The sequence below is a fragment of the Lampris incognitus genome, chromosome 8 (assembly GCF_029633865.1).
Source record: "Lampris incognitus isolate fLamInc1 chromosome 8, fLamInc1.hap2, whole genome shotgun sequence".
Lineage (NCBI taxonomy): Eukaryota > Metazoa > Chordata > Actinopteri > Lampriformes > Lampridae > Lampris > Lampris incognitus.
Genome location: NC_079218.1, coordinates 50,337,711 through 50,354,168, shown reverse-complemented (window position 1 = coordinate 50,354,168; position 16,458 = coordinate 50,337,711). Strand labels below are relative to the sequence as shown.

At 47.8% G+C, this 16,458-nt stretch overlaps 1 protein-coding gene across 1 annotated transcript; it reads left to right on the top strand.

The window, feature by feature from the left end:
• The first annotated feature begins 8,583 nt into the window (after positions 1 to 8,583).
• On the top strand, positions 8,584 to 14,119 carry nherf4b (NHERF family PDZ scaffold protein 4b). The gene is made up of 11 exons (XM_056284346.1): positions 8,584 to 8,590; positions 9,367 to 9,394; positions 10,315 to 10,379; positions 10,463 to 10,674; positions 10,791 to 10,998; positions 11,677 to 11,813; positions 11,924 to 12,128; positions 12,280 to 12,476; positions 12,567 to 12,779; positions 13,806 to 14,025; positions 14,106 to 14,119. Exons 1-10 carry the CDS (start codon positions 8,584 to 8,586, stop codon positions 14,022 to 14,024), a joined length of 1,491 nt encoding a protein of 496 aa, XP_056140321.1. The 3' UTR covers position 14,025; positions 14,106 to 14,119.
• The last annotated feature ends 2,339 nt before the right edge of the window (positions 14,120 to 16,458 follow it).

Below are 16,458 nucleotides of genomic sequence, written 5' to 3'. Positions count from 1 at the left end.
AGGACAGCAGCGTGGTGAGCTCCAGCACTGAAGAAGAAGAAGTGTGAGACGTGTGCTGGGCTGCAGGACAGCAGCGTGGTGAGCTCCAGCACTGAAGAAGAAGAAGTGTGAGACGTGTGCTGGGCTGCAGGACAGCAGCGTGGTGAGCTCCAGCACCGAAGAAGAAGAAGTGTGAGACGTGTGCTGGGCTGCAGGACAGCAGCGTGGTGAGCTCCAACACTGAAGAAGAAGAAGAAGTGTGAGACGTGTGCTGGGCTGCAAGACAGCAGCGTGGTGAGCTCCAGCACCGAAGAAGAAGAAGTGTGAGACGTGTGCTGGGCTGCAGGACAGCAGCGTGGTGAGCTCCAACACTGAAGAAGAAGAAGTGTGAGACGTGTGCTGGGCTGCAGGACAGCAGCGTGGTGAGCTCCAGCACTGAAGAAGAAGAAGTGTGAGACGTGTGCTGGGCTGCAGGACAGCAGCGTGGTGAGCTCCAGCACTGAAGAAGAAGAAGTGTGAGACGTGTGCTGGGCTGCAGGACAGCAGCGTGGTGAGCTCCAACACTGAAGAAGAAGAAGTGTGAGACGTGTGCTGGGCTGCAGGACGGCAGCGTGGTGAGCTCCAACACTGCACTGTGAACTGATGTGTGTAGCACACAGTCAGATAGCGTATCCCTCGAGGTCTGAATGAATTTGGGAAACAAATTAATAATTATAACCACGGATCCCCTGGTCAGGTCCTCTGGGGAGGGACACGTGAGGCAGCCGAGGTGTGAAGGCTCTCATTCATAGCAATAGTTTGAATTTTCACCCTTCAGACCTCCTACGGCTCTGGTTTTAGTAGTAGTGCCCATATTGTAGTTCTATGTTGTCAGCTTTATTTACGTGTTGCTGTTGTGCCTACCCGTGTGCTTCTGTGCAATAACCATCCGGCGATGTTTTACCTCCACGAGCCTGGGGTTAGGAGGGGGGCAAATGTGATTGTGGCGTTGTGGCATTTCACCATTTTGCATTTTGGTAGTCTTTTCCAAGCAAACAAAAACAAAAGAAGAAGAATCCCGTGCTGAGTAAAAATGCCTACATTACACGCCCAGTTCATGACCTGTCAGGCATCTTTTAGGACGTGCTGAAGGGACGTCCGCATTGCAGTTCCGAGACATGTCCAGCGAAGTGGCTGCAGGCCCAATGTCAACGAGAGCGCCGCTGAAGCTTGGTGGACGTGCTGCTGCTGCCCCCTGTACTGTCAGTGAAACCGCTGCTACTTTACCCGAGTCCAGGAGAGAGTCACTCGCAAAGTCGGTGCTGTGGCCGAGGCAGCGGATACCGGTGTTGTACCCAGCTCACAGCAAATGAAGAATGTGTTGAGGACACAACTTCCGGCGTGAGTAGACGTGTGGTGATGCTAATTAACAACAAAAGGAAACACACACAGACCAGGTTAACAAGAAAATGGGATGATTAGCAGTTTCGTGAAATCACTAGGCCTGTGTTGAGGTACCGAGTCCCATCGAAACCAGAGGAAGCTCTGGACATCTCGAGGGAAGGCCCCGAGGCTTTTCTGGAAAGCTCTTAGACGCCAGGATCCATCCAGGAAACCTCTAAACACAGCTGGATGGTTTCACGTCACGTTGTCGCAGCATGTCGTTTAAGGCGAACGCCGTCCAGACCGCCACAGCTGCTCGCTCTTTAGGATTTCTGACCCGAGCGGATGTTCCAGATGTTGATCCCTGTCACCGGGGTTCAAGCCCAGCTCCGGGGAGATGTCAGACATCATGTTTTTAACTCAGATTGATCGGGTGTGTGAGGTAATACACGAAGGGGGCAGAAATGGGGCTACGGCGGGTGTTGATTATATAATGACTCAAATAAGCATGTGACGCTTCTAACCACCACCTCAGTATTTCACTTGTTTGTCGACAATAAGGCACCAGTCTTTCTCCACACTCTTCTCATGCATGGTAAGTAATAACATGGGTCCTCACAGAGACCGGTCTGACGAAAATGTGCAGTGGAATGGCGGGTTGTTCACACAAAGCAGACGATCTTTCATCCGGTTTGGTTTAGTCACCAGTTTCTGTTTGACTTCTGTTCCTCCAGCTCCAACAATGCAAGTTCTGTGTACTGAACGCTGTTCCAAGGACTCAAATAAAGATTACTATTTATAACCTTTGCCCCTGCTCATGTTGAGATTTTTGTTGCTGTTGTTGTTTTTTTTGCAAATATTCATCAGTTAGCTCACAATAGTTGCCGTTGAGGTTCAAGTATAACCCACGAGGTGTAATTGTATCTGTGATGTCACTAACAGGAAAAATCAACCCCAAAATACCTCAAAACCAGTATTTCTCCCCCTTATCTATCTATCTATCTATCTATCTATCTATCTATCTGTCTGTCTGTCTGTCTGTCTGTCTGTCTGTCTGTCTGTCTGTCTGTCTGTCTGTCTATCTATTTTTTTATTTTGCCACATCACATATTACCATGAACATACAAATACAGTTACTGAGTACAGGATGAAGCTTTCCCAAACAGCAATACAGCAGTTAACTCACTCAACACTAGAAATGGGTGGATGCATAGTCAGAATTATACACATTTATTTCTCTTTCATGCAATGGTGTCTTTACTGAGCACTCGTCCGTGACTTACAACGAGGCTTATTTTCCTTTCTCTATTTCAAGAAAAAGAGAAAAACTTACTTCCTTACTGCTTTACACGCTTCTTAAGCCGGGTCCGCTTCTACGGGGGTGCAAAGGCGCGCGCTGCAACCTAGGTGGAAATTTGAATAACAAATGTGTCGTCGTTTAGTAATAGTAGTAGTATTGCATTGTCCAGGTTGGCAATTTTATGTCCTGTTATGCTCTTTTCTGTCGGTAGGTGGCAATATTTAGCCGTGATTCCTCAGGGGACTGGAACTGTTCCCCAACCCTCTACAGCGATGTATGAGGGACATTATTCACAATTAACACGTGTATATACGGTAACACACACACACACACACACACAAGTGAAATGCTTTTACATACACAACTGAAACACTCTCACATACATACACAGCTAAAAAGCTCTCATGGAAACTACTGAAAAGCTGTCACACATACTAGTAAGACGTGCTGACGTACCCAGTTAAAACGTGCTCTAGCGGCCGGTTACGATTAAGTTAAGGTAAGTGTTAAATTAAGATTAGGGTTAGGTTGCGGGAGGGACGTTGGAACTAGTTTCTGAGAGGGGTGCTGTAAATGGGTGGGGTGTGTAATGATCTGTGCCCTCTGGCTATGTTAATTTATAACATTAATAAAGCAAGGACGACTTCTCTCGTGCTGGGTGTTTATTCACCGACCGGATTCCGACTGACGTTACGTACATCCGTGACTTTGTTGTGGCGCTACGGAAAGCCGTAAGGGACATTAGCAAATCAAATATTACTAGCAAATATTACAGGGTGGACATCGAATATCTGCTTTTGTGCCATTACCTTGAACCGCTAGCCTAGTTTGACCTTTGACCCCACTTGCTAGGGAAACAGGTCAATGTGAGCACGCATCAAAAGTTCTAACGTGCACAAATTGCTCTTTGGTATTAGTGTTAATTTTGTCAGCTATTTTTTAATTTAGTAGTGTAAATTACTAATAAGACACGTTAGCCTTTAGCTAACGGGTCCGACCCTTTAGCCGAGCGGTTAGTGGTGTCGCCTTGTGGTGCAGTACACCCCGTATCGAGTCCCGCACCGGGCAAGAAAATAACCGGTTACAGTAATAGTAGTATTTAGTATCCTGTATCAAATGTCCTTGTTAGTTTTTATCATGTTTTGTCAGTCCTGTTTTTGTTCAGTCAAGTTTTAGTTGACTGTAAGACTGGGCATTTTAGTCTTATCTGGGTGAAGAAAACCGTACGTATTTCAGTATAGTTTTAATAAAAGAAAACTGTTGATGTCTTATTAGACATAAGATTATGTTGAACATTTCAGTCAATCTGGTCTAGCCAAAACCAATATTATGCGTCATTTTAGTCAAGCTTATTTCACATAAGATTTGATTTTATCATTATCCATCCATCCATTATCCATCCATCCATCCATCCATCCATCCATTATCCAAACCACTTATCCTGCTCTCAGGGTCGCGGGGATGCTGGAGCCTATCCCAGCAGTCATTGGGCGGGCCGCCAGTCCATCACAGGACACACGCACACACGCACGCACACACACACACACATAACAATTTAGTACAGCCGATTCACCTGACCTACATGTCTTTGGACTCTGGGAGGAAACCGGAGCACCCACATGAAACCCACGTAGACACAGGGGGAACGTGCAAACTCCACACAGAGGACGACCCGAGATGACCCCCAAGGTTGGACTACTCCAGGGCTCAAACCCACTACGACTTACTACTACTACTTACTTATTACTTAATACCCACTACTAGTTGTCTTAATATAGCTAAAAAAGCAAAACAAAACAACGACCTAACGTCACCACGAAGACGTTAATCTACCTCTCTTTCTTTGTGGTAAAATATGCAGCTCTAGATAAACTATAAAGGGACTCAACATTATCAGACCAGTCCAGTTTGTTTATTTGTACTCCCAGGAACTTGTAGGAGTTCACTATCTCCACCTTCTCCCCTCGGATGGTGATGGGATCAGGGGTCCCCTTCTTGCTCTGTCGGTAGTCCACCACCATCTCCTTGGTCTTACCAATGTTAAGCTGGGGGTGGTTGTTATCGCACCACCTCATGAAGCTCTCCACCAGGTCTCTGTACTCCCCCTCACTGTCATCCGTAATGCAGCCGATGTTGGAGGAGTTGTCAGAGAACTTCTGCAGGTGGCACATCTCAGAGTTGAAGCGGAAGTCTGAGGTGTAGAGGGGGAACAGAAATGGTGACAGCACAGTTCCCTGGGGAGCGCCGGTGCTACACACCAACGTGTCCGACCGCCTGTCCGACAGCCTGACATACTGCGGTCCGTAGGCGAGATAGTTCGTGATCCAGGCCACCAGGCCATGGTTTATCTGCATTGTTGAGAGCTTCTCAGCTAGGCCGAGTGGCTGGATGGTATTGAAGGCACTGGAGAAGTCAAAGAACCTAACTCATTGTGTCGCCTGGCCTCTCAAGGTATGTGTAGGCTCTATGTAGGCTCTCGAGTATTGGGCCAGAGGTCCTACTTGCCAAAAGGAATGCGAAGCGGTGCGGTGGCCTCTTGCCTCCTGGTGTAGTGATGGCTGCGGGTCCATCAGGACCTTAGCATGTGGCCGCTCCTACGCAAATGTGTACGCAGCAGCACCTTCTCGTGGTACCTCCTGTTTTCACAAAGTCGGCTGCGGGGGCGACCGGGTTCCCGGCGGTATAACCGGGTGGGTCGATTGGATTCGTTAGCCTTGTTTGGCAACCGATCTAGGAGAAGGACAACTCTTATCTCAAACCCGGGTAGATGAAGTTCCTTAGCCTTGTCAGGCGGTTAAGCTAGGAGAAGGACAACTCTGATTTAAAACCTCCGCTGCCTTGCGGGTATACTCGTCTACGGGAAAGGCTTCGGGAAGAAACCCTAAGGAAAAATCTGCATCCGTCTCCATTGCCAGTCGCCTCGCTAGTCTTGCCACTGGTAGTAGGTGGTCTTGGATGGGAGAGTGGGGTTGATGATGCGCCACTCTTTCTCACTTTAATCATTGCGCAAGTCATCAGTCATCCATCACAGGATGACTAGATGGTCCTCGTCGCTGCGACGGATGAATAACAACAAAGGCTCTATGTAGCGTGTAGATGATGGCATCCTCCACACCGATGTTCTCCTGGTATGCAAACTGCAGGGGGTCCATGAAGTCGCTCACCAGGGACTTGAGGTGCTGGAGGGCCAGCCTCTCAAAAAGCTTCATGACTTGTGATGTCAGAGCTACGGGCCTTTAGTCGTTGGTGGTGCTGGGCCGGACCTTCTTGGGGCACCGGGACAAGAAGGTCCGGCCGAGCACTTCCTAATTTTTCTCCTTGTTAAAGGTTTTTTTTAGGGAGTTGTTCCTTATCCGATGTGAGGGTCTAAAGACAAGATGTTGTTTTGCTGTAAAGCCCACTGAGGTAAACTTGTAATTTGTGATACTACTACTACTACTATTAGTACTTATGGCTACTCCCGTTAGGGGTCGCCACAGCGGATCAACCGTTTCCATTTCTTCCTGTCCTCTGCATCTTCCTCTGTCACACCCGCCACCTGCATGTCATCCTTCACCACATCCATAAACCTCCTCTTTGGCCTTTCTCTTCTCCTCTTCCCTGGCAGCTCCATATTCAGCATCCTTCTCCCAACATACCCAGCATCTCTCCTCCACACATGTCCAAACCATCTCAATCGTGCCTCTCTTGCTTTGTCTCCAAACCGTCCAACCTGAGCTGTCCCTCTAATATACTCCTTCCTAATCCTGTCCTTCTTCATCACTCCCAATGAAAATCTTATCATCTTCATCTCTGCCACCTCCAGCTCCACCTCCTGTCTTTTCATCAGTGCCACTGTCTCCAAACCATATAGCATAGCTGGTCTCACAACCATCTTGTAAACCTTCCCTTTAAGTCTTGCTGGTACCCTTCTGTCGCAAATCACTCCTGACACTCTTCTCCACCCACTCCACCCTGCCTGCACTCTCTTCTTCACCTCTCTTTCTGCACTCCCCGTTACTTTGGACAGTTGACCCCAAGTATTTAAACTCATACGCCTTCATCACCTCTACTGCTAGCATCCTCAGCATTCCACTGTCCTCCCACTCGTTCACACATAGGTATTCTGTCTTGCTCCTGCTGACTTCCATTCCTCTTCTCTCCAGTGCATACCTCCACCTCTCCAGGCTCTCCTCAACCTGCACCCTACTCTCACTACAGAAATACAATACAGTACATAAATATAAGATTTTGTGATAATAGGATACAAATAAAATAGATTTGATTTGATTTGATTTGCAAGTATACACACGCACACACACACACATGCACATAGAGTTTAAAGATTAAACCTGGCAATGTTCATTCACTAAAAGGGGAGGAGTCCAGATAATGGGAGGGCGGGGGGCGGGGGGCATTGCTGGCTGAGGTCATCCTATTTTCACATCCCTCTGTCTCATTCTCTGCTGACCTGCTGGGAAACTCACCATGAAACAAACTCCAGGTACCACATTCCCCCAATTCTGTGATGTTCCCTTTGCTTCTTTTTTTTTTGGGATTATCTTCTGGGGGTTTTTTCTCTTCTTCTTTTTACTCTTGCCTCTGCCTTATTTTTTGTTTTATACAACTCAGCAGAGTTGAGGGAAACAGCTGTAAAGTGTATGATCAGGTGCAGTGGTGTAGTGGTCCTGGAGGAGGCAGGCATACTGCGACCCAGACGGATAGATCACTATGAAGAGAGTGGGTATACTATATCTTTCAGTGGCTTATTGGCTGATAGGGGAGGTAAATTGACAGACAAAAAGAGGTGGGTGCACCCCGTACACCCTCCGCTACACCACTGATCAGGCAACTGTAGGGCAGTTGCTTGTGCAGGTAATTTAAAGCAATGCACATTCAGTGCACACGGTATACGCAGAAGAAGAACGTCATGATGACCATCCTTCCCAGCTCCAGCATCTTGCATCTGGGAAGGAGTCGAGTTAAATACGAGCGATCATCTGTCATAAGTGAGTCTCCACAGATCCTCGTGTGCAGGGTGGCTATTGCCTAAAGTGGGGCTGATAAGGTTTATAGTGGCTTAAAGCAAACAGAGGGCCATTAGCTGCACCATAGCGCCTGAGGAATGACCAGCTCCGGCCTGCGACCACTTAACCACTGGGAGAGACGGGAGAGGTGGTGCTGGATTCTATTCAGGAGGTCGAGAAAAGATCGACTGACAGAATCTGCAGTTTGTCTTGGCTGCACCATCACGGAGCACCACAAATATCTGTTCCCACCAATTGCAGTAGATTGACATATTTGAACTGCAGAATATGCACAATAGAGAGAAAATCCAAAGCGTGGCTCTGAAATGGGCATATCCCCCACCGTGGAGAAGAATCGTTCCCGACTGAGCGCAGAGTATTTGCATTTAATTTGAACCAGCGTGCTCGAAACAGGGTAGAAGAGATGGTAAGAACAACGCAGTCTGGCCCATAAGTCCACAGTGTCAGCGCTGTTATGTGAGCGTTTTTAGTTGGAAATATACAAGTCAGGTCCTGGGTTCGAGCCCCGGGGTGGTCCAACCTTGGGGATCGTCCCGGGTCGTCCTCTGTGTGGAGTTTGCATGTTCTCCCCGTGTCTGCGTGGGTTTCCTCCGGCGGCTCCGGTTTCCTCCCACAGTCCGGAGACATGTAGGTCAGGTGAAACAGCCGTACTAAGTTGCCCCTAGGGGTGAATGTGTGTGTGTGCCCTGTGTGATGGCCTTGCGGCCTGTCAGGGGGGGGGGTCTCCCCACCTACCGCCCAATGACTGCTGGGATAGGCTCCAGCATCCCCGCGACCCTGAGAGCAGGGTAAGCGGTTTGGATAATGGATGGATGGTGGATCTTTAATTCCCTCTTTCTAGAGAGCCCAAAGGTTAAGGATCATGTCACATAGTCCAAGCCCTGCTTTATCACACTAGTACTGATAACCGTTACTATGGCAGGTAACACCCAGCACCCCCCCTGCAGCTGATGCCGTACAGCACCACGCTACTGACTTAGTGGACAGAACCCAGAGATTCCTAAAGCTGCAAGGTCAAATCCGTGTAAATCAGACCTGTGATTGACAGCAGGGTTGAATCTGGGGCCTGTGCACTATATCTAGACCGGACATAATGAGGGAGCTTGTTGTTAAAGCTTCTTTAGTAGGGCGTCCGGTGGAGTGGCGGTCTACTCCGTTGCCGACCAACACGTGGATCGCCGGTTCGAATCCCCGTGTTACCTCCAGCTTGGTGGGGCTACAGAGTGTCCGTGTCTGCGGGTGGGAATTCGGATGTGGGTCTGTGTCCTGGTCGCTGTACCAGCGCCTCCTCTGGTGGGCCGGGGTGCCTGCTCAGGGGGGAGGGGGAACTGGGGGGAATAGCGTGAATAACGTCCCCCTGGTGAAACTCCTCACTGTCAGGTGAACAGAAGCATCTGGCAGCTCCACATGTATGGGAGGAGGCGTGTGGTAGACTGCAGCCCTCCCCGGATCAGCAGAGGGGGTGGAGGCTGGAGCAGTGGAAGAGTGGGGTAATTGGCTGGATGCAACTGGGGAGAAAAAAAACCCCTTTAGTAACAACAGTAATGATAGCATGTGTGTCCTAACAACAGTAGCAATAGCAGTTCTAATACATGGTAGCCTATTTCGTCCCACATTTCCCCTGCCTAGCTTAGCACTGCTACCTTGTTAGAATAACTGAAAGCATTAAATTGAGATGATCCCTGTTCTTTTTTAAAGAGCTGGCGGAAGCAAAAGGGCTAACAGGGTAAGTTCAGTTTGTCGCCTCTTTATTCACTTCATAGCAATTTTGTTGGAAAAGAATTTGTCTGTGCACCAGTCCTGATTCAGGCATATGTCTTTTTTACATTAGAATGAATTTGGGGAGGGGGGGGCACGATGCAAAACTACTAAGCTTATTGTAGGTCAGAGTTGGGTGTTCAGCCTCGAACAGTTTCATTCAACGCTTTCATTTTGAAACCTCCCAAAACGTTGCTTTAGTGTTGAACGCACACGCCTTTAAAATACTGTACCTGACTCTGCTTGGCATGCCGAATTTTGCAACTGGCTTACAGTGACTTGATTTAGGACTGGGCTTCAAGATACTCTCTCCTGTGCACAGATGAACGTTTTAGTTGTTGTGTGGCGCACCGCTGCAGGTATGGCGGTGCTGTGAACTCTGTTAGTATCTACATGCTACATAAGTACTAAACTAAACAGGTGGTTATGTGATACATTATTAACTGATCTTCTGAGCTGTAGTTCCTCTTAAAGAGTAACTATAGTCTAGACCGTTTTAATGAGTTAGCTGACATCTACAGGTTGAAAACCATGTAAAGGTCAAAAACATGGCAGGCGGGTCTTGGTACTCTGTGATGTAAGCATAGCAGCATAAACACAGCTGCAGATAATGACATTAAAAATGGATCCGCTGGATGTAAGTGTACCAGCGTATCCATCAGCACTGACAGACAGACAGACAGACAGACAGACAGACAGACCTAATTCCCAATAGTACTGCCAATGCTGGTTCTTTGACACACCTGTGTACATCCAACAGATCAGATATCAGCAAGCTCAGCACAGTGGTCTAGGGCTTGGTTACTCTTTTTAACTATCTGTTTATTGGCTTATTTTGGCGTTCAGGACTTTGTGACTCAAAGCAGTGTTTAAAAACTTCTTTTGAAGGACATTTACTTTCAATCCTAAAGAGGGAATAGACAACCCAGCGATGGTCATCACAGACGATGCAGGTATCCAGCACGCTTTAGTAAATTCCCGGTGACATCATCAGAACATTTGAAAAACTGCACTCTGAAAAACTCCTCTTCTTTAGACTTGGCACTGACGCCCACCCCACGTCTATGTGTTCTCAAACGGGGAGAGGGTGAATCCTATGGCTTCAGTCTGCGTGTGGAAAAGGGCTGCAAGGGTCATGTGATCCGAGAGGTGAGGTCTTCGGGGGCGGCAGAGCGAAGTGGCCTACGGGATGGAGATAGGCTTCTGGAAGTCAACGGCTGCTTTGTCGATGACATTTCTCATGCTGAGGTGAAGTTGTTGTATTACATAACCAAAATCACACGAGTCTCTCGAGGCGGACCGCTGTAATAAGCATTAGCATATGTTTCAACTGGACTTCCTCTGTCTCTTTCTTTATGAATCAGGTGGCCAGGCACATCAGGTTAAGTGGACACCAGCTTTGTCTGTTGGTGATGGATGGGGAGGAGTATGAGCCGGCTGTATCCCAAGGTCAGGACCTACAAGCTCTGATCAGGACACACAGAAAAGCAGAAAACTGCAAACCACCCAGGCTCTGTCACATCACTAGAGACCCGGCCTCAGGTCTGGGCATCAGCTTCACTCCCGTGGAAGGTACAATGTCATGATGGTGATGGTAATCATACCTCTATGATAGGATACGACGATGCCTCTAATTCATTTAGATTACATGGAAAGGAAAGTTTAAAAACAGGGATCGGACAATGACATCACCACCTCTCCAAAGAGTGTGAGAGCTGAAGTGAATGCTACTCAAAGTGCTCAGCCCATCACCACTAGCAACTCAGTTCTCCAACTGAACCCGACCAAAACCAAAAAATGACTTCGACTTTGGAAACTCTCCAATATCCAAAGAATGGAAAGAACGGATGGCTGAAAAACTGAACTCCATGCCAGATGTGTTGGGGCAGCATGACCTTGACTTAGGGCGCACTGACAAAATAAAACATCACGTAGAGCTCATGCATGTTCTCCCCGAGTCTGCGTGGGTTTCCTCCGGGGGCTCCGGTTTCCTCCCACAGCCCAAAGACGTGCAGGTCAGGCGAATCGGCCGTACTGAATTGTCCCTAGGTGTGAATGTGACGCCCCTGTGATGGCCTGGCGGCCTGTCCGCTGTGTCTGCCCGCCTGCTGCCCAATGAGTGCTGGGATAGGCTCCAGTATCCCCGCGACCCTGAGAGCAGGATGAGCGGTTTGGATAATGGATGGATGGATGGAGGTGAGGATGTCAGTCAGACGAACAAATGTCACTCACGTTCTCTCTGCCTTTCAGGAGAGAAGGGTCGATTCTCTGTGAGCCTTGCGACAGGAGGACCAGCCGAAAGGGCAGGAGTGTGCAAGGGTGATCAACTGGTGTGGATGAACGGAGCGACGGTGTCTGATCTCACCTATTCGGCACTCAGCAAAATGGTAGTCAGATGAACGACTTGTCTTGCAATGAACTTCATGCACTTTACACATGAAGCGTCTACATGCTGGCTCTCGGACGAGAATAATAGTGAATGTTTGTTTGGATGCAGGTGAAAAAATGTGGTGATCACATGACCGTCTTGGTGATTGACAGCAACAGTGAGAAGAACTACATTCAACAAAGGATGCCTATTCTGCCTGTTATGGCTGCTCCATGCAACCTGCCTCACACACCCAGAAAACTCCGTCTTGCCCTTGGGCCTGAGGGCTATGGCTTCCTGCTAAGGCAGGAGAAGACACCACCGGGACATTCAGGTGTGCAAAAGAAAACGAACAAAAGAAGGTCTGAACACGTGGACTGAGCCTTTGGCTTTGTAAAGTGCGTTGGGAATAACTGCATTCATGCTACATAAATAGTTGCCTGGACTTGTGTTACGACTTCATTTCTGTGAATTTTCAACAACAGCTCACGTTCTGCGTCTGGTGGACCGTGGCAGTCCAGCAGAGCGGGCAGGTATACAAGAAGGAGAGCTGCTCCTGGAGGTGAACGGGGACTCGGTGGAGTCACTAGAACATGAGGAGATCGTAGACAGAGTGAGAAAGAGTGGCCAACAGGTCACTCTCACCACCATCACTCCCCAGGGCCTAGAGTTTTACACCCAAGTAGGTGTGCACACTAACCAGCTCTAGGTGAACCCCATGGCTGATCTAACTTGTAAACGTTTCATTTATTCATCTCACTTTTTTCTGCAGTTGGGTCTTTCACCTCTTCTGTTCTGTCGGCATAATGACAGCGAACAAGGAAAGGGGAGTGGCGCGCCGACATGTGAAGCAGCGGAGCAAACTTCAGGAGAGAAGTCAGCCAACCTAGCCAGTCTGCGACACTGTTTGCTCCAAAAAGGTCCCCTGGGATTTGGCTTTAATTTGGGCTGTGTCCCGCAAACCCCTGGGACATTCATTGGTCAGGTAGGTAAGAGGCAGTTTATCACCACACAGTATGCTATCCTGAGTGATTCAGTAAGTCCACATTCAGTGGTCATGAAGGTACGTAAAAAGAGAAAGAGGAACAACTAAAGATGATGGCAGCGCAAATTCATGTTTGCAGCGGCCTCACCCAGGACCGGTGTGGGAAGATGGTTGAGTGAATTCATGTTTGCAGCGGCCTCACCCAGTACCCACCATGCAGTGTCTTTGTCCACGTCCACGTCTGCGTCTAAGTTTGTCTTCATTTGATGGCTGGGAGAGCTGGTGCTGGATCAGCTGGGAGAGCTTGGTCTGCTGCGTCCTGTGGGCCCAGGGACCACGGCCCTGCCTGGAGCTGTGCCCAAAGAGGAAACACTGAGGACGTTCTGACAGGACATGGAAGCGGGGCAGGCTAAGCTAACTGCTAGCTCATGCAGACCAGCCGTTCCGATAACACTGAGGGTGGTCTAGCGGCGGCCTTGCCTAGCTCTGACTGTGTTTTTAGTGTCGTTGTTTGGAGTGCCAGGAGGTGTGTCGAAGCTGTCTGGCTGGGAGAGCTAGCGTTGGATCGGCTGGGAGTGCTTGGTCTGTATGCCTGTGGGCCCAAGGACCACGGCCCTGACCGGAGCTGTGCCTGAAGAGGAAACACCGAGGGCGGTCTCATAGGATGTGGAAGCGGGGCAGGCTAAGCTAACTGCTAGCCCATGCAGACCGGCACTTCCGACAGTCATCCTGGCTGGCGTTTATTCTACTGGACAGTAATTTATTTTCTATTTTAGACATATGTGTAAGTTTGGATGTATGTGTTCTTGTAGTTTTTGGATATGTGTTTTTGTCTTTGTGTTGCACTGCTGTGGGCTGGGGGAAACCATGTGTCGTTTCATTTCATGTGTGCAGGTGCATGAAGTGAAACGGCAAATAAAGTGATTCTGATTCTAAAGGTGCTGTGTATTATCTTTCTAAACAATGCTGCGGGGGGGGGTTGTAAGTAATAATGTCGGTTTCCCTGTCAATCCTTTACTACTGCAGGTGGCCCTGGGGGGCCCTGGGCAGAGAGCAGGGCTCCTTGAAGGGGACATCGTGGTGGAGGTCAATGGACATAATGTGGAGGAGAAATGGTTGGATGATGTGGTTATGCTAGTGAAGGAGGGAGGGAATTTGCTTTTCTTGATGGTTATGATGAAGAGAGACAACACCAAGTGGAAACGGAGACAGGCGGCCTCAGATAGCAGACATTGTTGGCTCTGAGGTAAAGAAACTATCTGCTCAGAAGAATTTGCAGTTCCCTTGAATAAATTCTCAAGTCTATTTTGTTTTTTAACTCCACAGGAAGATGAAACCCGGGAAATATCAGCTCCGTGACAGAAGAACTATTCATCATCCCCACTATTCGATTGAGTGAGAGTCTGACTGGATCTGGACAAGAAAGGGCTAGTCCTATAGGCACCCTATATATAGATACTAGATATTGCTCCAGTCACCCTGATCTGCCCTTGGACGAGCTCTGATCTGACAGATACAAAACATGAAGCAATTTAAATAAACTCAGTGGAAATGTACATGTTGTCCTACCTGCACAAACCACAAAGCCATATCATAGTGTAACCGGTTATTTTCTTGCCCGGTGCGGGATTCGATACGGGGTATACTGCACCACAAGGCGACATCACTAACCGCTCGGCTAAAGGGGTCAGACTCGCTAGCTAGGGGCTAACGTGTGTTATTACTAATTTACAGTCGTCACCCTCCCCGGAAGCGCGCACTCGCGCTTTGTTATTCCCGCGCTCCGAAGAGACTTCTGAGGATCTGCACACTTCCGGATCCCACCGCTGCAAGCGGTTATTTTTCTTGCCCGGTGCGGGATTCGATACGGAGTGTACTGCACCACAAGGCGACGTCACTAACCGCTCAGCTAGAGGGTCGGACCCGTTAGATAGGGGCTAACGTGTATTATTAGTAGTTTACATTAGCTTACCAGTTGAAGTGTGGTCAAGTTAAAGTTAGCGCCGAGTCACGGCAGCGGTGGACGTGATTCCTCCTCCCGCTCCGGTGCAGCTCAGCGGAGACCGGAGCGCTAACTGGGACATCTCCAGGACAGGACAAGTATGCGCTGGAGGCATACTTCAAACCCACCAAGAATATAGTTTATAAACGATACGTCTTTGGCTGTGGCAAACAGGAGGACGGTGAGTCCATTGGCAGTTTTGTCACTCGCCTTAGGGAGACACGTGGTTATGGGGCGCTGAGAGATGAACTGATCAGGGACAACGAAGTTGTACCAGAAGAAGGTGTGCTAGCTTACTTTTGACAATCCCTGAAAAAAACTTTTTTTTTAAAAAATCTCATCATCTTTCTAGTTTACGGTGCTTGGTGAAACCTGCAATATATATATATATATATATGTATATATATATGTATATATATGTATATATATATGTGTGTATATATATATATGTGTGTATATATATATATATATATATATATATATATATATATATATATATATATATATATAGTCTAACGTGCATGGATAAGAACACACGCTGGCCGCTGGCTCGAGAGTCTGACCCTTTAGTCGAGCGGTTAGCGATGTCTCCTGCGGTGCGGGTGACACAGGTTTGTTTCCCGGCCGCGGCAGTTCCGGTGGTTGCGTTGTCCCCCAAATTCGCTACTATATATGTGCACACACACATACTAAGCATAAAAAGTAAGGGAATTTGTGTTTGGTAGATTATTTCTTTGTTGTAACAAGGCTTCGTGGTAATAACTCTTACACCGTTGGAAAGCCTGTTTATTCCCCTTTTAAATGGCGCCACATTTGTCAGGAACATGCATTTGTGGGATGAGCAGCAGAGCTGAGTATGTGGGTTGCGCCCACGAAAAAATTGCCAAACCTTCTCTGCCAATGCCAAGCAGCTTATTTTGCTGCTGCTATTGACTCTTGTTTTGAGCTTCTGGTTCCCCAGGTGCTGACAATCAGCTGCCTGATATAATATTTATTGCCAAGTAGCATTGTTACACCAAAGACATAATGTACCAAACACACATTTCCTGACTTTTTGTGATAGATAATATATGTATATATATATATAAAAAATGGGGGCCCGAGCCTGTCTCAGATCCTTCACTGCGAAGGAATGGTGCATGTTCAGTGATTCGTTCACTGGATAATGAACGCGAGCCCTGAGTGACAGTCGCTCAAGCCCGCCCCTCTCACGCTCTCTCGTGTCCTGAAGTGTCGGAAGTAGTACCAGTTTTTTTTTTAAATAATTAGGCGTCACGAAAACACGTGCTGTACATAATATGGTAGTACTTTGTTATAGTGGCTTTCAGTTTGCAAACGGTATCTTTATCCAACTAGATTCTCAGCTCACTGGTTTATCCTTCACGGACGACCGTTCTCAGTTCACTAGAAGAAGAAGAAGAAAAAAGCGTACTATACATTTAACAATCTTTTTTTTCTCCATGATCAGAACCATGTTATTAAGAGTTTGAGTTTTAGAGCAATATCTGCATCACCATGCGGCGGTGTGATATTTTTAAACCATACGAGGTTCTCGTACAGTTTAAGGTGTTTTCGGATGGAAAAATAAATATTTTGTCGTTTTCAAATAACCATAGAAAAAAGAAGAAGGGACCGTTTTTACTTTTATTTTATTCCAGTACTCCCCCCGAGGAAATT

Excerpts from the sequence above, each read along its gene's own strand:
- nherf4b (XM_056284346.1), top strand. Across the intron at positions 10,675-10,790 it reads ATGACATTTCTCATGCTGAG|GTGGCCAGGCACATCAGGTT; the intron begins GTGAAGTTGTTG and ends TTTATGAATCAG. Across the intron at positions 12,129-12,279 it reads GACACCACCGGGACATTCAG|CTCACGTTCTGCGTCTGGTG; the intron begins GTGTGCAAAAGA and ends TTTCAACAACAG.